At 34.4% G+C, this 21,865-nt stretch overlaps 1 protein-coding gene across 2 annotated transcripts; it reads left to right on the top strand.

Moving 5' to 3' along the window:
• The first annotated feature begins 1,055 nt into the window (after positions 1–1,055).
• Positions 1,056–18,841, top strand: LOC128181500 (protein SFI1 homolog). Of its 2 annotated transcripts, none has more exons than XM_052849923.1 (29): positions 1,056–1,359; positions 1,707–2,018; positions 2,185–2,256; positions 2,445–2,555; positions 3,061–3,155; positions 3,446–3,563; positions 3,911–4,013; positions 4,369–4,525; positions 4,697–4,858; positions 5,166–5,236; positions 5,498–5,590; positions 6,112–6,209; positions 6,513–6,579; positions 10,201–10,331; positions 10,639–10,720; positions 11,093–11,185; positions 11,592–11,677; positions 12,108–12,183; positions 12,517–12,689; positions 12,859–12,961; positions 13,291–13,387; positions 13,723–13,883; positions 14,119–14,268; positions 14,580–14,756; positions 14,971–15,248; positions 15,564–15,644; positions 15,998–16,597; positions 17,916–18,018; positions 18,133–18,841. In XM_052849923.1, exons 1-29 carry the CDS (start codon positions 1,121–1,123, stop codon positions 18,250–18,252), a joined length of 4,209 nt encoding a protein of 1,402 aa, XP_052705883.1. In that variant the 5' UTR covers positions 1,056–1,120; the 3' UTR covers positions 18,253–18,841. The 2 variants fall into 2 exon arrangements, with proteins under 2 accessions (XP_052705883.1, XP_052705882.1); XM_052849922.1 differs by having other exon boundaries at positions 1,704–2,018.
• Positions 18,842–21,865: the final 3,024 nt, after the last annotated feature.

The raw sequence follows: 21,865 nt of genomic DNA, 5'->3' as shown, positions 1-21,865 counted from the left end.
ATGAGTTATTTGAATTGAAAATGAAATATTTGATTATTTGGATATACTATAGATATGGAATCCAAGTATAAGTTAGAATTATATCTAGCAGGCACCTAGCATCAGGGACTTTTGCGCAGCAAGGATTTTTCTTAAATTTACATAAAAATAATTGAATTGAATTAACATGAAGTTGCCCCCCCCCCCCCCAGTTTTATGGGACCGTGTAAAATATTGAATTAAAATTAAGGAAATAAAAATTGAACATTGAAGTTAAAGGTACAAACTACCTACCTACTAGTATATATATATATATATATATATATATATTAACGATGGTAAATGCAATAATCTGTGATTCACATGCATAAACTATACAATAGCTGAAACAATCATAGTTTATCTGAATGAAAACAGTAAGTTTCACGATATATAAATTAATATATGCTAATAGTTAAGGGTTTAAATACTACAGTTACAGACATTAATAAGCGCCAAAATGTTCAAAATTTAATACGAATAGATTACACTGTCACAGTTCAACGATTGAATGTAAACATTTGTTCAGTGTACACCAAAACCAAATCAAAATCCGTGCACTTGGGGGAGGGGTGTAGTATACCAACAACTACAACAATTTCACTGGTCATTTCCTTATTTTCACTTCAATTTTTTACTTCATTTTTTCGTACAAGGTCTCAAGAAGTTGGGGGGGGGCAACTATAGTATAAATCACTTTTTTATATGTAAGGAAAATGTTTGCTGCGACGAAAAGCCCCCCACCCCCACCCCCCACCCCCGAAGACCTAAATAGCATTTTATTATATAATTTATGTCACTGCCCCCCCCCCCCCCCCCCCCTCCGATGCTACGTGTCTAGTCAACACGGTATGCATACGTTTTTAACTATTTCAATATATGATATTGCGTTAAACAGTTATCAAAACTGAATTTGAACATACTTTGTTTGAGGGTTTCATAAATCTTGAAGGTAATACTGAGAAAAAGACCGATTTATCTAAAAACACCGTATACGAAATAACTTGGATCGACCTGTTTTTCATTTTTGTTTACAAACATGGCGGGCAAAAATAGTACCGTTCAAACTTGTTTAAAGGCAAAATCGCCGAAATGATAAGGGATGGACCAAAGAAATACAAGTGATGCAAAATTGCCTTTTCAAAGGAAAAATGTAACTCATGACATACAGAAAGGTAACTCACCGTCAAAGGCAGAAATTTTACAGAATCTGAATGAACACTTGTCTGTTCACGCGGAACGGATGAGGCTACTTAGTCGTGCAGAGGAAGGACTGGTCAGTGAAAGCTTTAGTCCACATTCAGGACTTCATCGCAGCCCTGACACAGACCAAAAAGAAAGGTGTGCTCTCTCTCTCTCTCTCTCTCTCTCTCTCTCTCTCTCTCTCTCTCTCTCTCTCCATTGAAATACCTAGGTAAGCTCACTGAAAATAAGCAAAATGATTCAAACTTAAATTGATATGCTCGCTCTGTATGCCCTTACATATTGGACTTAGGTTGGATTTAAATTTCATACACTGCCTGCCCTCTCTCTCTCTCTTTCTCTCTCCCACAATATTATAGACTTGCATAAATGATAATGGTTATTTTATTGAACACTGATAATGTCTTTCAAATAAATTGTTAAAAATGGATCCTACTCAAACTTTGTTTTCATATACATCCACGCCATCCTTTAAATTAAAGCAGGTCTCCAAAATACAATGGGGTGCAAGAAAATACAACATCCAAAATTCCAGTGCCTACTGCAAGACAGAAACGTAGAGAGAAAGAAAAAGGGAAAGAGAAAGAAAACATAGTCATCAGCATGAGGTTAAATAGTGAGCTCATGAAAACAACTACACTGGAGATTCATTCTATGGAGGAGAAGACTCAGAGAGTGGTAAAACAGCAAAGCAGGAAAGGTATACCTAAAGGGAAGAAGAGTAGTGTGCTGATCAAAAACTATAGAGCTGACTATACATGGAACAGAGGTGGGCGTCTGAAAGAGCTTAGAATCAGGTAAGAATTTTGAAACAGAATCATAGGATTTCCAATGTCTGTAATAAATAAATGCAGATGTTACACTTTTACTATTCTTATTTTATGATCTTTTGTCATAAATTAATATAAATTTCTTGTATCACTTTCTTTTTTTTTAACAATAGAAAATTTCTTTTATGAACAGGCATTTAGCAAGGAAATTTTCATTGCTTTGGAAACAAAGAGTATTTGGAAGAGTAATGCCATCTGATGCAAGGTGAATGTTTTTTGAGAATTATTCTTCTTCATATGCAGTGGATAAAGATGTGCAATACTAGGGGGTTTATTGGTTAAATTTGTAAATTGTGCTATAGCTTTAATACCTTCATAATAATCATTTTGATGTTCATTATGGCAGTTAACTACAGCTACAATGTCAGTAAAGATTTTATTTTTCTTTGCCAGGCGTCACTACGAATTACAGCTCATGAGGCGTGTGTATCAGGAGTGGCATGAGATGTGGTGGGAGCTGAGGAAGGAGTGGAGGCTGATGGTCAGGGCCGAATGTCACCACAGGTACGAAACTAACGGTCAAAGGTTATTTGTATATTTATCCTTAAAAGCCGTTTTATTTATGTCAAATAAATGGTGTGAAGTTATACATTTACAGATATCATTCAAGGCTAAGTACGTTTCAAGGTTTCTAGATAATGAAATAATATATCATGGTTAGGTTATATTTAGGTCTTGTCATAAGGTAATACAAAGGTTCTGAATAATGATGATTTCAAATAAGTACCGGTACTTATTATTTCATCAATGTTATGTACAACATTTTGTAAAAAATGTTAAATAAATGAAAATCAATTAGTAATGGCCTCTTCTTAAAATTGACAGGTAAAATGTTGAGACCATTTAAAATGTAAACTTTTTAAATATATGCATAGAACTGGATTATATATTAGTACCGGTACTTTATCCTAAAATGCTTGTATTATGTGAAATTCAAAGCCAGCTTGTCAGATTTATTTAAAAGCTAGTACATGTTTTGAACTCTGCATACCCTGACATACCACTGTAGGTACGTGGTATGGAGTAAGGTTTTTGGTGCCTGGCGGCTGTTTGTCTTATATCAGAAGGCTTCTGCAGAAAAGATGGAACTAGCTGCTGCAATAGGTAAGTCTTGTTTCAAAGTCAGAGTGGAGACTTTAGAGAAGTTGGTCTATATCAAAACTCAAAAACCTTCCATTTTATTTTTTATGTTATGTAGTAAAAATATTGAAATACAGTATAATTGTGATTCAGAAATGATGAAATGTTGAAAGCATATTTTTCATTAGTATTTAGTATGTTTTCGGGTAGATAGTAAACTGTACAATGTGCTGATATACATTATTATTAAGTATTGTGTTAGTATTTTTATCATCAGGATGTCAATACTGTCTAAATTTTCGTCTGATTTATAGATAACAAAGCTATCCTAACCAGGGCATACAGAAACTGGAAAGAGTTCGTAAATCTCCAGAGAGAGAAAAAGAAAATCACTTCAAAAGCAGACAGACATCATGAGCAGGTGTTAACCAGGTATAAATATTTTTCAGATACTTTAAAATATATTTATGACACATTTATAAAGCATGCATACAGTATAACCAGATTTTCTTGCTAAATTTTGTGTACCTGTAATCAGCCCAAGCACCAAAATAAGAAATGAAAGCAAAAATTTGCATGATTTTACTATGTATGCAATTTCTGACTTAAAGTCGTCAATTCAGAAATTACATATCGTAAAATCACTCAATATAAACGTTTATTTGGGAACAAGACACAAAATACTTGCATAAAAAATAAAAAAAAGCAATTGTAGATGTATATAAATAGCCTTAACATAACTTGTAAAGATTGAAAAACTAAAATGTTTGTCCTGACAGGCTGGTCTGGATGAAGTGGAAAGAAGAACACAGGATCAGGCAGGAACAGCGGGATATGGAAGTTGTGGCTTTACAGTTCTGGGCCTACAGAATCCAGGCACAGGTGAAAGGGCAAAACAAATTCTAAGACTTTGCTTTTGGAGGTTTAAATATACATGTACTGTACACTAAATTTTCTCTATGAGAAAAATATGAAAGATGGTATAATGGATTTTTTCTGCCAGGTGGTATATTTTGCAAACTTTTGGGGTTTTACATTGTAAGTAAACTTTGAAAAATACAATCACAGAAAAATTGTTTTTTACTTAGTTATGTTACAGTCATCAATTCATATTAACTAGCATAAGATAAATGTCCCTATTTTGTTATCAATCTGCAAAAAATTCCTCCTGCAGAAAAATAAAAGTTATATGGTCATTCAAGTTATCTTATGGCTGAAACTTTTTTTCGTTCCTCAGCATTGGTTAGTTTGGACAGAGAAACTGAAGGAGAAACGCCAGGTGTACCACAGACACGCTCTCTCGCTCAGACACTACAGGCTGACCATCAAGAGAAAGTGTTTCTTCGCCTGGGCCCAGTACTGGCTGCAGAAACGAGATCAAAAAAGACAACAAGGTAATTAGCCATGAGATCTGGAGATTTTATTATGCAACATTAAAGTCAAAAGTTACAACTGCGTAAGTTACTAGTGTTTGTAGACCGATGCAGCTTTTGATTTGATGGTGGTGTATGAAGACTACAGGTTTTGAGAAGATTTTGTTAATGCACTGACAATCTGTTTTACAGAGTATGCAGATAAATTTTATGCCCAGAGTATTTTGCACCGTGCATTTAATTTGTGGCTTCAGCGATACGAGCTCCACCAGTCCATCAAACATCACCAGGAGCACATCGATGTGCTTTCTAGGAGGTTTCAGATGAGACAGTATTTCCAGATGTGGAAACAGTGTATCCTTTCCTTTCCATTCTAAACAAAATGTCAACTGTACAGTGTATTTAGTTTATTCTCCACACAGATGTTTTATTGATTTGTTATGTCTATTTCACTCTTTTTTTTCATCAACTGTATAAACTGAATAATTAATTGAATTCATTTAGTGTTATTGTTAGTTTACTTTAAGAACTCAGTAATTGATCAGGATACTTGTCTTCATTAAGTATACTATCTAAGTACAGACCTACAAGGTTTTATTGTTACCAGTTTTTTTGTTTTGTTTATTGCTGTATATTGTTACCTTGACCTTGAGCTCCACAGACATGGTGACACAGGAAGAGAAGAAAGAAAAGATTTGTCTGGCAGACAGCCATCACAGGAGGAAGCTCTTGGTCAGTGGTCTATTCAAAGAAGGACACATGTCCTTGTCTTTATTTGACTAATTCTATTTAATTCAGTCAATATAAGCTTCATTGATCAATATATATAAATACAATAAGGTCTGGTTGGTCATTAAAATTTTCACAAATTTTTAAGTGATTTTAATTAAGATAAATTTAATATCTGTATTTTTATAAATTTGAGCATTACATGTATTAAATGGCACCATGGTCTTACAGCAAAATATATTTGTTTTTGTTATGTTTTGTCAGATGCTGGTATTCAGTGCCTTTCGACTGAACTTGGTGCAGTCAAGAGTTAAAGTGATGAGAAATGAAATGGCCACTGAGCATTACTACAAATCAGTATGTTAAAATTCTGACTCTAACATCCATTGAGTTGCTTGATTAGAATTCATGTATTTCTTCTTCTTCTCAAAGAGTGTACTGGTAAATGTACTCTGCATCATAGTCATATTTGTAGCAATTTTTACAAATAGACTAATGCTAAAACAAACATATTAAATGCAATGTCCATGTATCAACTGTTTAGAACTCCAGACAGTGTTTTATAAAAAGAACATGTAATATGAAAAGGTTGATCCAATCTTTTATATTCCTTTATAATTTTTCCGATAATCTGAAAGAAAAACTGCTTTTTAATCATATGTGCTGAACTACAAAATGTTTTTTTATTCTGATGAAATGTATAGGGCAAAAAATCATTTTATCTGATAATACTTAAATCTGATTTAATTTTACAGACAAAACTACTACCATCCATTTAAAAAGAATCCACTTTCATAGGATTGATTTCTCCCACACTCAATTTCACTCTCAGATATTCTGCCACAATTTTCATGACATAATCATTCATTTCTTTCCAGCTTCTTCGGCTCCACTGGAATGTCTGGCTGCGGAAATGTGAAGACAGAGAAGAAATGCAGATAATTCACCTCACAGAAAAAGCCCGTAGTCACTACCAGTGAGTCTGCTTAAAAAATGGACCATCTAATTAATTTGACATACAGTAGATTACTAATTAAACAAGAGGAATTAATTTCCGCATAAAATCGCAAGAAGCAACCCTAGTGGATTTAAAAATCTCGCTTTTATTTTTCAGACAGTTTTGAACTTTAGGAAATTATAACACAAAATAGGTGATCGCTGTTTTAAATTCTCGCGATTCTTGCGACAAAACAAGTGAATCGCGGAATTAAGTACTCGCGCAATATAAGGAATTTACTGTACGAATGAAAACATGTGTTAATTAACTACTATTTTACAGGAGTGTGTTGAAAAGAAAGTGCTGGGGTGCTCTTGTTGTGTACACAAGTCTCAGGGAACACAGAAAAGTAAGTAAAAAAGTGGAACTTTACATTTATAATGTTTTAGCAAAGTAGACCTTATAATGATGGGTGATTGGGAAAATAGACTTGTATTTTTAGCTCACCTGAGCCAAAGGCTCAAGTGAGCTTTTCTGATCACAATTTGTCCATTGTCTGTCGTCGTCGTAGTCGTCGTCGTTGTTGTCGTCGTCGTTGTAAACTTTTCACATTTTCATCTTCTTCTCAAGAACCACTGGGCAGATTTCAACCAAATTTGGCACAAAGCACCACTAGATGAAGGGGATTCAAGTTTGTTCAAATGAAGGGCCACGCCCTCTGTAAAGGGGAGATAATTGAGAATTATTGAAAATTTGTTGGTATTTTTCAAAAATCTTCTTCTCAAAAATTAATCGGCCTGAAAAGCTTAAACTTGTGTGGAGGCATCCTCAGGTAGTGTAGATTCAAGTTTATTCAAATCATGGTCCCCGGGGGTAGGGAGGGGCCACAAGAGGGGGATCAAGTTTTACATAGGAATATATAGAGAAAATCTTTAAAAATCTTCTTCTCAAAAACTAATAGACCAGAAAAGCTAAAATTAAAATGGAAGCATCCTCAGATAGTGTAGATTCAAGCTTGTTCAAATCATGGTCCCCGGGGGTAGGGTGGGGCCACAATTGGGGGATCAAGTTTTACATAGGAATATATAGAGAAAATCTTTAAAAATCTTCTTCTCAAAAACTATTAGGCCAGAATAGCTAAAATTAAAATGGAAGCATCCTCAGGTAGTGTAGATTCAAGTTTGTTCAAATTATAGTCCCCGGGAGTAGGACGGGGCCGCAATGGAGGGATCAAGTTTTACATAGGAATATATAGAGAAAATCTTTAAAAATCTTCTCAAAAACTATTAGGCCAGGAAAGCTCAAATTTGAGTGGAAGCATCCTCAGGTAGTGTAGATTCAAGTTTGGTAAAATCATGGTCCCTCTGGGTAGGGTGGGGCCACAATTGGGGGATAAAGGACTATATATGATAAGGGCCTTAAATGGCCCCCTAAAATGGAAGCATCCTCAGATAGTGGAGATTCAAGTTTGTTCAAATCATAGTCCCTGGGGGTAGGGTGGGGCCACAAGGGGGATCAAGTTTTACATAGGAATATATAGAGAAAATCTTTAAAAATCTTCTTCTAAAAAACTTTTAGGCCAGGAAAGCTCAAATTTAAGTGGAAGCATCCTCAGATAGTGTAGATTCAAGTTTGTTCAAATCTTAGTCCCTTGGGGTAGGGTGGGGCCACAATTGGGGGATCAAGTTTAACATAGGAATATATAGAGAAAATCTTTAAAAATCTTCTTCTCAAAAACTATTAGGCCAGGAAAGCTCAAATTTGAGTGGAAGCATCCTCAGATAGTGTAGGTTCAAGTTTGTTCAAATCATAGTCCCCGGGGTAGGGTGGGGCCACGAGAGGGGGATCAAGTTTTACATAGGAATATATAGAGAAAATCTTTAAAAATCTTCTTCTCAAAAACTTTTAGGCCAGGAAAGCTCAAATTTGAGTGGAAGCATCCTCAGATAGTGTAGATTCAAGTTTGTTCAAATCATAGTCCCCGGGGTAGGGTGGGGCCACAAGAGAGGGATCAAGTTTCACATAGGAATATATAGAGAAAATCTTTAAAAATCTTCTCAAAAACTATTAGGCCAGGAAAGCTCAAATTTGAGTGGAAGCATCCTCAGGTAGTGTAGATTCAAGTTTGGTAAAATCATGGTCCCTCTGGGTAGGGTGGGGCCACAATTGGGGGATAAAGGACTATATATGATAAGGGCCTAAAATGGCCCCCTAAAATGAACATCATTATTTTACTATCATTCCTTGTTTTCTTAGTACAGATATGTATGTGATGTGTTTACATAATATTCATTTTGGTTCAAGTGCCCACAATTTAGAACAATGACATTGTAAAGACAACCTTGTCCCGCCATTTTTGCATTTTTAGCGTAAAACAGCTTGTTTTCAAGCAGTTTTTCCTTCCTAAAACATAGAGCGCATTCTTGAACAAATAAAATATTTTAATCAGAGATGTATCTAGCCAAGACTAATAAGTGACAAAAAAATTTTCCTTGTTCAAGCATGCGCTCTATATTTCCCATTCGTAAATAGATAAGAAAAATGTCAATTTTTGGCTGATTTTGATTGAATTATAGAAATGGCGTCATTTCTGACGTCAGATACTGCCAGTGAATGCAAATAGATCAAATAAATAGATGAAAAATATATGTTATATCAACTCTTCTAAAAAATTAGTTAACATTTCATTGTACCCGAAACACTTAAAAAATGGCGAATTAAGGGGGCCAAATTTAACTCTTATCATATATAGTTCTTTACACAGAAATATATAAAGAAAATCTTTAAAAAAATTCTTTTAATAACTATTAGGCCAAGAAAGCTCAAATTGGTGTGTAACCATCCTTGGATTATTTAGATTCAAGTTTGTTCAAATCATGGTCCCTGGGGGTAGGGCGGGACCACAATGGGGGATAAATTTTTATAAATAGAGAGAATCTTTAAAAATCTTGTTCTCAAAACTATTAGGCCAGGAAAGCCCAAATTTGAGTGGAAGCATCCCCAGATCATATAGATTCAAGTTTGTTTAAATAATAGTCCAGGGGTAGGGTGAGGCCACAATGGGGGATGAATTTTTACATAGGAATATATAGAGAAAATCTTTTAAAATCTTCTTTTTAAAGACTATTTGGCCAGAAAAGCTTAAACTTGTGTAGAGGCATCCTTGGGTAGTGTAAATTCAAGTTTGCAAAATCACAGTCCCTAGTGGTAGGGCGGGGCCATGATGGCGGTTAGGGGTATATAGGATAGAGAAAAATCTTCTTACAGGTACAACAACAAAAGGGGCTTGGTATTTACCAAAAAAAAGAGGTGGATAAAATTTCGGATTTTCAATTTTTTTTAGCAAGATCTACTGTACTTAGTTGTCAAGATATTTTGATACTGTAATGCTAATTTGATCAGAATTAAGGCAATTGTTGCTCAGGTGAGCGATGTGGCCCCTGGGCCTCTGGTTAGATGTTTGTGAGAAATTCTATGACAGGTTGTGCCAGTGTTAGCTATTTCTCTTTAACCATTTCGACGGTATCTGAGGTACAAAACAATGTTTACAAACATGTATTTGTATGCAAAATAAGAGATCAGCATAGCAGCATTTTAAGAAAACATATATATTGAACTGCATTTTCTGCAATTAAATACATGTATATACAAGTTTTTCAATGAAACAGCATCTGTGGTAGAGTCCAAGGCATTAGAAACTCAAATTTATGAGTACAGTTTTGTAATAACATTATTGATCAAATATTTCATATCAGTAATTTTTCTACAAAGTGCAGATAATGCTGTGCATTCCATAATATAATTGAATTTCTGTGAGAGTTTTATCACATTATAATAAAAATACATGTAGTGATGTATATTCCACTAAATCCAGTACATAATTTTTTACTGTGTAGAATTAAGACATTGAGGATGTTGAAGGAGAGGGGAGGTGGGGTGCAAAACTGATTCTGCATAAAGTATTAACAAAGGAGTAACTTGTTATGTACAGAAATGGTAGATGAATAATTTTATTTTATTTTTTTTCCAGACACAGCAAGTTCAAGCTGATGCATTTTTCTTTGTCCATTCTATGCCAAGGCTTATTTTTCGCTGGAGGATTTATGTAGAAATGGAGAAAATGAAAAGAGAAAATCAGGAAAAATGCACACTGTTCAGAAAGTATGGACAAATATTAATTACTGTCTAGTTTATCAATCCACGTGAATTGTAATTCTACAGATTAATTATTGAATTTTCACTTAAATAGTTAAAGAAAGTTCATTCTAGAAGTATATACCGTAGTTTGTCATCTAAACAATTGCAGTTTTGAGTTTGTTTTCAAAGCATGATAGGCATGACATTGTATGATACCTATAAGAACATACACATTTGTCAGAATGTTGTTAATTGAGAAAGTTAGAAGATGATATAAGGTACATGTATTTTTTTTTTTTAACTTCAACTAAATCATCAAATTTACTTCTAGGGAGAACCTGATGGCGCGGTTTTTCTATCAATGGTATAACTGTTATGAAGAACATAAAGATTTCCGGATGAACTGGAGAATGGTATGTTTTATTGCCATTTTGTTGTACTCGTCTTAATCACATGTATGTTTGGTATCTTGCATGGACAATTACATTAATCACTGATTTTGCATGACTGAATTTGGTGTAAATTAGAAGCAAGTTACTGTATTTTAGAACTTATTAAAGTTGATGATACTGTTACAAATTTTGGTGAAAGAAATAATATTCAACTGATTTTGGTACAAATTCTATTGACATCAATGTTAATTTTTGTTTTAAACAAAACTTTACTTGATTTTTACAATAGTTCAGTTATTGTGATAATTAATGGAATTGGGTCCTATGATTTTGATAGAAATAAAAAAAATATTAAAAGAGAATTTATGAATAATATGATATTATCTTTCTAAGGCTGTTCTTCACCATGAAGACTGTGCAAGGCGACAGTTTCTGGCCAAGTGGAGAGAGAGGTTACACATCTGTGAGCAAGAGAAAGAGAAACAAGTATGGCCGGTGCAAACATTCTTTTTATCATATTTCTTCATTTTCATAACTATAGATTGCCTTTCTTCCATATATTTAACAGTTTTCTTTAAGATTTGTGTGAATATACAGTAAAAAAAAACCCAGTTTTAACAAAGTGCTATAGATGATCAATGCTGATTTGTTATTTACAAATTCCATTATAACTGATTTTGTATTACATAAAATTTATAATGTTGTATTATAATATAATATATGATTTATAATTATATTATTATAATTTTATAATACATGTACATTAATAAAAATAAGGGTAATGAAACTGACTTTGTTGTAAGCAAGAATTCATTATAAGCGTGTTTCCTGTTATAATTTTTTGCTGTGTGTGTGTAACTTTTTCATGAAACCTTACTTTCCAAACTCTCAGAGTGAGGCTGAGCAGCATTATCACGCTGTTCTGAGGAGGAAGCACCTGCTGGCATGGGTTCAATACGTCAGGGACCTCCGTAAAATGTACGCATCTCGTATCTACATGTTCATTATCATAGAATATAATCAAGATTTTACATCAGATATAATAGCTACACTATTTAATGGTATACATGTATTATTATTGATGATTAATATTGATGTTCATGGAATTTAATATTTGTGAATCTATTTAAATTCAGAATTTTGAAGACACATACACTGTAAATAAGATTTTTGTCACATTTCTTACCTAGTTAGGTCACCTCTGAAACAGCAAATTTCTGAAAAATAACATGTTCTACTAATTATGACAAAACCAAAGCAGATAGGAAGAGATTTTTTTATTACGTACACATGAAATACCCCTTGTACTGGTAATTAATGACCATTGACAGCAGTGTAGTAATAAAAACAGTACATAATGAAAGTGTAAAAGTCTTCAAGTTTTAGATTACTTTTAACTGCATTGCAGGGAATCTCTAGAGAGTAAGGCAATAACTCACCACTACAAGACCTCTCTGAAGAAAGCATTGCAAACTTGGATAGAGGTAAAAGCATTGCTGAAAACACTTATAGCATTGGAAAGAGCAGGAAGGCTTCTCAATTGTATACTATGAATTCTTAATTAAATGCGGGAAAATAATATCCATGTAAAATCGCGAGAAACTCATCTCACAAATTTTAAAATCTCACTTTCATTCTTCTGACAGATGTAAACTACATGAAACTATGGTAAAATTTTGGCATTCTCAATTTTGAATTTTCGCAATTTGATGAAAAACAGTTAAATCGCAGAATTAAGCACTCACGTGAAATAAGAAATCTACAGTTAATGTGTGAAAACATACAGTGATGAATGATATTTGGGGTTTTTTTGGCAGTACACAAAAAATTCTCAAAAAGAGAAGAGACAGTGGAAACAAGCAAGCAAGTTTCATCAGATGAACCTGTGTAGAAAAGTAATGACTGCATGGAAAGGACTTACATGGCAAGGGAGGCAATTCAAGCAGGTAGCGGAGGAGAAATATTCTCAGAGGGCAATGGCTTGTAAACGGTAATACGGTAGATCATAAGAGTTATAATACCACTCCATTTACAAGAAATCTAAGAATGTTATATAGAGATAGATGTACATCATGTCTATATGTTGCAAATCAGTATAGTGTAAAATATTTGTTGTGTGTCTTTTGGTTTTAATATTTTTGGTTTATCATAACAAATAGCTGGGCTTTGCTCACATGGAGAAACAATGTATTGGAGAATCTGCAGGACAGACAAGAAGACCAGGCAGCCATTGTCCACTACAATAGACAGCTTCTACACAAGGTGACAATCAGACACTGAGGACAAACTTAAACCAACCAGTGTTAACATTATACGTCATTACATGTAATGCTTAATTTTCTCCCTCCCTCCCTTCCCCCTCCCCCAACATCCCCCCCCCCACCAATCTCCTTCAGAATAGGTAAATTAAAGGGGAAAAACTTAATAAAATCTATTAAAGCTGTTGAATTTTCAAAAATATTGTAAACCCCACATGAGGATCTAATTTTTTTTTTTTAAATTTCATTGCACATTGTTTTGTGAAAAATCTATGAAATGAGAAGAATGATGTTTTAAAAAATGCATTTAGTAATGGTATTCACACTTTGTAGGTGATGATGACCTGGCATCGCTATGCTGCCATTCATGCTTACAAGAAATCTGAGACCAGACAATGGGTGGAGTCCACTAAACAAGCCCTGGACACATGTAAGGCAATATGATGCACAGAATGCACAGTGTACATAGCTCAATGGAAGATTTATTCAAATACATGTACAATGCATATGTAAACAGTTGTAGAGAAATCATTGAGATTTTGGGCTTGCATGTACATGTGTTTAATTGTACATCTTTATCATAAAAAGTATGGTGACATTGTACTAATAACAGGGAATTGAAAAAATTACGTCATAGTGTAATAGCAACCCATTTGCAGACTGTGTTGTCTTCAGTTTAGTAGACAAAAGTTTAACAATTGTATGACACATAAGAATTTTTTTCCCATTCTTAACAGTTGTCAAAATTTTAATCCTTATTTACAGACAAGCTACAGAGGTATTTTTGGCAGTGGATGAAAGCAAGAGAGGAGAGAATTCTACAGAAATTCAAACTGGAGCAAGCTATCTATCATCACAACACACAGCTCCAGCACAAAGTCATCTCTAAGTGGAAAGAGTTCACAGCCAACTCGCTCAAGAAGAATGTAGGAGACTAATGAGATGGAAAAGATCAGTTTCTCTCTCCTCTCTCTCTCTCTCTCCCTCTCTCTCTCTCTCTCTCTCTCTCTTACAAAGTGAGACTTCTTTTAACCTGTCACCTATCTGACCAGGCAAAAATAAATAATATTTAACATTTAGCATTTTACAAAGGAGTTATTTTTCATGTCTTCCTTTATACATGCAGTAATTGTAATTCATTTCATATTCTTGTATATTCAGCTCCTCATGAAGCAGTCTGTATGGTTTAACAACATAAGACTGATGGCCAATTACCTGTCAGTGTGGAAGTGGCGATACCAGTTAAAACAAGAGGAGAATGGGAAGACGGACATTGCCCTGTGGCACTGGAGCCTGGTTCTCCAGAAGAAGGTGAGAGAATAAAAGATCTGACCCGGTGTAAAAATTCTACCTCATTAAATGGAATTGAATCTGTAATAGGTTCATTACAAGAGGATTATAACAAGCAAAATGTAATCGCCTGATAGTTTTACCTGGTGGACTGTAATATGACATCAATTTACCATGATTGTCGTTCTGATTTTTCAACAAGTAGTAAACAACGCAAAAGAAGTATCTGCATTTTGAAATGTTAGTATTGCATGTTCAGTGTATAGTATAATGCAGGTACAATATTGGAGTTTAAAGATATTTTATGCCTGAATGTAAACATACTTGCACAGATTCTTGTGGCCTGGTTTGGATACATGACAGAGAGAAAGAGGAAGAAAGAGAGAATCACACATGCCTTGGAAAGACGGCGTACCCGACAAATACGACAAGGTGTCACCCAGTGGATTGCCGTGGCAACAGACCTTTCAGGCATGAGGGCCAAGATAGCGGCCCAACAGCATGCCCAGGTGAGAGAGTCAGGCAATTTTAAATTTTCTGTAAAGATACAATGTGCTGTTGCTTGTAAATTAGAATACAATTTATTTTTTTTTATTCAAATCTCATGATATACTGGAATACAATACTTCTTTAATTAGATTAGAAATTAATTAAAATCTGTGATTTTTGTATATTGAATTGCATCTTCATGTTTTAAATGTATCATGGTGGAATATTTCCCAGGATGCCTTTGTGAAGCATCAGCTGGTACAGCGTTGTGCATTACATTGGCGGTACATCACAACCAAGAGGAGGACTCAGAAGGGGGACAACCCATGCAGGACAGTGATTGATCAAGATCAGTTTCAGGCGAAAGATTTTGATTATGTGCCAAAATTAAAACCTCAGGCAGTTGAGAAGTTGAGGCAAGGGAACACCAGTAAAACAGTACCTAGTCATCCCCTTGTGTCCACGTCTCCCAAGAGGTTATCGGAGAAAGATGCAGATTTTTCGTCTATCAGGTGGGACTTCAGCAGATATAAACTGATGTACTGTAGAACTCTATTTTTTGACTCCAAAACATCATTTTTGAAATTTTTGATGATCGTCAGTAAAAATGAATAATACCACATATAGTCCTTTATAAATGATTTACCGTGTTGCACCATGCTCATTGATGTACACATGCAAATGCTCTTTATCTCTCTTATTTATTTCTCTTTTATCTATGGAGTGCAACTTTTACAACCCCAAGATTTGTTCGTTATTTATAGTTCTTTCTTAATGTTTGCCCATTGACCTTTGCTCACTCTTATTTCCTCTGCTCTACTTTTAAGGCTGCCTGGAAGACGAAAACCTCGCCACCCCTCATTCCTGGAGGAATCGCTCAAGAAAGCCGGTCTGTTCTCAGAATCCAGGTAAAAAACATTCCTTCACATGTGTATTATCCGTTGACTGTTCATTGAAAGGAATACTAATTTAAGAAATTCTGGGCTGTATTGATGAATTTTGATTAATATCCTTGCTCTTATGAAACCTTTAAAGTATTACTCTAAATAATGAACACAGGTTTAACAAAGTTAGGGCTATAATAATCACTTTTACACTGTTTTATTACGAAATTTGCTTCTAATTTATAATGATATAGGATTTTAAAAAGTTTTTCCTAAGTCCATTAAAACTTCTAGTAAATGCAAATTTTTTATATGAAAGAAAAAAGAGTTGGTTTAAAAGTTTCTATCACAAAATGATTTCTGCATTCATTTGGCAGGTGCTTTGCTAATGATAGCCATCAAGCTCTACCAAGTGAAGTGTCTGAAGATAGACTTGTGAACCAAACTTCAGCCATGTCTTTCCCTGATCCTGTCCAGTCTTCCCGTAATTCACCTGTGTCAATCACAGGGCAGCATCAGGATCCTGTGGATTCACATGACATGTCTCAGGGTATCGACACACACATTCCTCACCTAGACTTACACACAGTGACCAAACAACTCACAAACCTACAGGAAAACAGTGAAGAACTGGATTTTCACTTGCCTCCACAACAACATGTACACTTTGACCATTTCCAATCCATACAGAGAGGATTTGGAGAACAGATCCAGCTATTGACTCCGGATCACTTTCTCCTACATCCGGATCATGAGACTCCAGCATCTCAGTGTGATTTTTCCCCTTTGAGTACCCCACGGACTGTAGATTCTACATCACTGGCTGTCAGGTCAATGATAAAAACTATAGACAGTACTTCTGGCATCACAGGGGCTCCTCACGGGATAAATGAAATTCATTCCTTGCCCTTAAGCGAACAAATAATCAGGATCAGAAATCAGCTGAAAAGTTTTGAACAACAAAAAAAGAAACTAAGGTGAGGCTGATGCTAAAACTTGAGAAGATTTATTTACACAAGCAGCTGTCTTTTCTGCAATCTTGAAAGGAAACTGCCATGATTTCTTTATCACTCATAATGACATATTTCATAGCAATATTGAGTTTCAACTCCATTTAAATGAAAAATCCAAGTACACTACTTTTAAGCTCACCGAGACAAATTGGGGGGAGATTATGCTTTATTTCCTATGTCGCTTATAACACAAGATCTGATTGGTTCACAAGCTTATAACACAAGATCTGATTGGTTCACAAGCTGGGTGTAAATTTCCGTACCACCTGCTAAAGCTGACTGTAAACAAAATGTGACTTCACAATGCCATTCTTGTTTACAAGTGCTCCTATAGATCTTTGCGCAAAGTAATGTAACGTTTAATGAAGTAAATGAATAAAATATTTGTCAAAATCCCACTTTCTTAATATTCCATTGGTATAAATAAATGGTTTTCAGCACAATTTTAATTAATATTAATTGATTTTCAAGCTGCACAGCACTGGTAAAACAATATATTTGTTTAACATAGGAAATAAATTCGATATCCAGGTCCAGTCAAGGGTGTACGGGGATTTACCTTGGGTTGTATTCCATACACCTTTTAAGGCCGCAGCCTCAGTTTGTATGGAATACAACCCGGGGTATTGTGATTCATATTTCATTGAGGATATAAATTCAGGGGTGAGGGGGCCCTTAATATCCATGAAAATTGAGCCACAATAAAATCTATTTCTGCAGCATGTTAAGGTGGTATGGGACTCGTCCATTTTGTGACACAATCCTATCATAATCAACAATAAAATCAAGTTTAAATTTAAAAAAAAAATCTTTCCCATTTTGTTACAAAATCAGCAAAGCGCAATGGTTAGAGCATTAACTACATATTTGTAATTCATGCGTTTGAATCCCCAAGAGGCTTAAATAACTTTTATCTTTCCAGAAAATTGAAATCATATTTTTTATTCAGATCTACGATGTATTTTGATTATAGTGTACTTTAATCCACATAAATATTAACAGGTGTCCCATACCAATTAAATGTAAAATGTACTTGGATATTCAAAGGTCACAACAAAAAGTCTATCTCTGACTGTTTCCTTTCAATGGTCTCCATTTTTATTAGCAAGAAGAAAAATAGTATCCTTTCATTTAGCTATAGCCAGATACATATAGTAAGATACATTCACTTTGTCTGGTGCATGTGTATACAACAACTGGGTTTAGATGACAGCATATTTTTATTGATTCATCACGATATACACAATGAACTGAATTTGAAAATATGTATTTCTATGTGCAGAAAGTTGCAGAAGCAACACAAACAACTGGCTACATGGATTGTTGATGAAGAAGGAACCGTGTCAGAATTGGAAATTCAAGAGGTGAAAGCCGAAGTTGAGGAGGTAATTATGACTAGTGTCATGTTCATTTAATGTTGATGACTGTTTTTAATCTTTTAAAGCAAGCATCTAATAAACATGTTCTCTTGGTTTTAAATTTTGTTTGTTGTTTCACAGATGGAGAAGGAAATTAGCGTCTTGCAAAAGGAGATAGAGCATAAAAAACCCGAGTGTGGTCGGTTGGTTGTAGAAGTCAACAGTCTCATCAAATTAATGTCAGAGCAGAATCGGGGATAAATGTTGCGAAATGGTAGTGCTGCATTAGAAGTTATTATATGATACTGGTACTTATTTTCCTTCCACTTTCATCCAATAAAATGTACATGTATCCAAGCAAAACATTTTGTGCAGAAGATTATGATTACTGTGCATCAAGTCATTAATTTATTATTTATTTCATTTGCATGTGTTCATGTTGATTACCTTAGGCCTGTTCTGCAGAGCAATTGATTGCAAAAATTCCTTTATAATACCTGTAGCACAAATCTTTGCACCTGCTCTGCTGAACAAGCCAATTGTATGTAGTTTGTTATGTATATTGGACTATGTATTCACATTACCCATGATGCCACGGTGGCATCATCATGGTTGTAGATTTCAGACAGTGCCAAAATAAAAAATTATCAAATAAGTGGAATTCTCTATTTATGTGTTAAAAGGATGTATTTATTATGTAAATAATAAAAGGATGTTTCTTTCTTCTCAGCATTTCAATTTGCTGTCTAAAAATGAAGTACTGGTACACAGAAGTTTGTCTGAATGTTTTTTTTTATATATATTTTCACGTTTTCTACTGTGTTTTTCCAATAAATTCTGTGATCTTTAATTGCCTCTAAATGCAACAGCTATTCACTGCATATGAATTTACCTGTAATTTACATAAGTAGTTCCTGAACAGTGATTTTTATGTTATCGGTTAAAAATATATTTCATACATGTCAGAACACCATGTTTTACAATTATTCAACAAAAAGCATCTTCATTAGCCAAGTGTCCGATTCGTTTTTCTCATCATGAGAAAACCGAATCGAACACGTGCATAGCGAAGATGACCAAGAAATTGATTTTATTGTTATAAGCAAAATTTGAAGAGTTATTTTTCATGGATTATAATTTCATGCTCAATGCAAGATGTATAAATTGCTGGCATAGTATATAACTTCAATTTCACTCCTCATTTCCTTATTTTCATATCAATTTTTTACATACTCCCAAAAAGTGTGGGGGGGGGGGGGGGGCCAACTCCATGATAATTCCATTTTTTATATGTAAATTTTAAAAATTTTGTTGCTGCAAGAAAAAGGGGGGAGGGCCTTACCTACACCCCCCCCCCCCCCCCCCCCCCCCGATGCTACGTGCCTGAACGATTACAGTACAAGGTGCATGATTGCATAAGATGTACTTTTCGAAGGGGTTTCGGAAGGAAGGTTATTCAAATGGTGATAATGGCGGGTAGCGGCCGCAAAAAGGGTACCACTATTGTACGGATAAATTCTCCTAGCTTTCCAGATAGAAATTTTTGATAATTTTTAAGAGAAAATGCCAACTATTGAACTTATTTATTTATTGGCATAGTCTAGAAAATGGAGGTGCCCCATACCTCTTCAAATTGTTGATTTAAAATGATTCTTCTTCTTCAGATCACTGATTTTAAGTTCAACAGCTGATTGACAATAAAGGTCATTTAAAGATTATACGAGACAAATAAGCCAGGTGACAAATCATCACTATCAATCATTTTTATTAAAATTTTGATGAAATTAGTTGAAAAGCAGTACACAGTTGTGAGCACAATATTGAGAAAAAAAACAATCAGCAAGGTTTTTTTTTTTGGGGGGGGGGGGGGGGGGTTTGCATTAAAAGAACTGCAACAAGTTTTTCACAAATTGCATTGGGTGCAGTTTTCATAGCTGGATTTTTATTTTCGTATAAACGATTACAGTGCAAAGTGTACGATTGCATAAGATTTTATTTTCAACTGGGTTTTCGGAAGAAAAAATCCGGTTTTTGAAATGGTGAAAATGGAGTGTAGTGGCCGCACAAAGGATACCCCTATTGTACGGATAACTTCTCCTACAGATTTCCAGATATAAATTTTTCATATATTTTTTTTCGAAAAATACCAGCTGTTGAACTTATTAATTTTTTGGCATAATGTTGCATATTGGGCATCCCATTTCTCTATTTTCACAAATCCTTTAGAAAATCTATTAGAAAAGCATTCAGCCAACAAAAACTGAATTTTTTGTGAAAGCACATATTGTGCAGGTGGTCATGATATCTGGAGAAAAGTGGAACCGCAAAAGGGGGATATTAAATAGGAATAGAGAAAACCCTAAATCAATAAAAGGGGTTTGGTAATGTATGGATAAAAGTCGGCAGATTTTTAAACTTTATGTGTAATATATACTGTACTAAATTGTAAGTTATTTTGAATTAATTCTATTATGCTTATCTAATCACAGTTATGGCTATTGTTGCTCAGATGAGCGATGTGGCCCCTGGGCCTCTTGTTTCACCCATATTGACATTTTTATAGCAACATTGAGTTTCAACTCTATTAAACAGTATTATTAAGCTCACTGAGACAAAGTCAGGGTAGGTAAATTTAGCTTATGCTATACCCTCAGTGTTGGCGTCTAGACCTAGTTTTTGAAGCAGGTCCATTATCTAAGTTATTACTTACCGGTGTCCTATCTTTACCAAACTTGCTTGGATGGTGCATAATAGTCTAGTGGACTTGAAAGATTTGTATACTGAATCTTGGCCATGAATTTCAGATGCTGGACAATTGCTTCTTCTTTTTTATAAAAGAAACGATAATTGCAGAGAAAACTGCATTTTTCTTGCAGTGTCACTAGCTTCATATCCCACATGAATCACTTAATAAAGCATTTTTTTAAAAATAATGTCCGATCCACAATATGATAATTCTCTGTGCAGTATCAGTATTTATGATAAAGCAGATAAGAACAGTACAAAGTGTTGTTTTATTAAAAGAAAGATGTGTGAAATTAGTATTGTCTTTCATATTTCAATTCATAGGTGAGGGGAACCCACAATATCCATGAAAATTGAGCCACCGTGAATTGTAATTTTGCAGCATGTTAAGGTGGAATGGGAAACCTTCATATTGTTGAATATTTCTTATCGAAATCAACAATAAAATCAAATATAAATTTATAATATTTTTCTTTCTTATATATTTGTTACCTGACAGCATAGCACTATGGGTTAGAGCGATTTATAACTACAAATCTGCACGTCATGCGTTTGAATCCCCCAGAGACCTTCACAACTTTTGCCTTTCCAATAAAGTTTAAATAATTTATTTTGGTCAAATATTGTAAAATTTAAAAAAATTTAAACGGTGAAAGTATTTTGATAGTGTACTTTAATCCACTTAAATATTGATAGGTGTCCTATACCCCAATATTTACATTACCCAGTGTCTTTGCCTGTGATAACACTACGTATCGATTTTGTACTATATAACCCATGATACAAATGATGCCAAATTGAGGCGCCAGCAGGGTTTGCTTATTTATATTTAAATATTTAATCATACGATGGCTTGAAATTATATAAATATAAGTAATAAGGAATCATTCTTTGAATATTATGAGATGATAATTTCAGTCGGGGCGTGATCAAATCTATCATAAAGCCCTTCGGGCTTTATTGGATTTGATAACGCCCCGACCAAAATTATCACCTCATAATACTCAAAGAATGATTCCTTATTCCTTATTTAAATGTGAAATTCACTTGAATATTCAAAGGACACGATGAAAAGTTAATCTCTGTTTCCTTACAATGGTCACCATTTTTATTAGCAAAGAAAAATATT

Source organism: Crassostrea angulata, chromosome 4 (assembly GCF_025612915.1).
Source record: "Crassostrea angulata isolate pt1a10 chromosome 4, ASM2561291v2, whole genome shotgun sequence".
NCBI lineage: Eukaryota > Metazoa > Mollusca > Bivalvia > Ostreida > Ostreidae > Magallana > Magallana angulata.
Note: the sequence above shows the minus strand (reverse complement) of the source record. Positions and strands in the feature narration are given on the sequence as shown.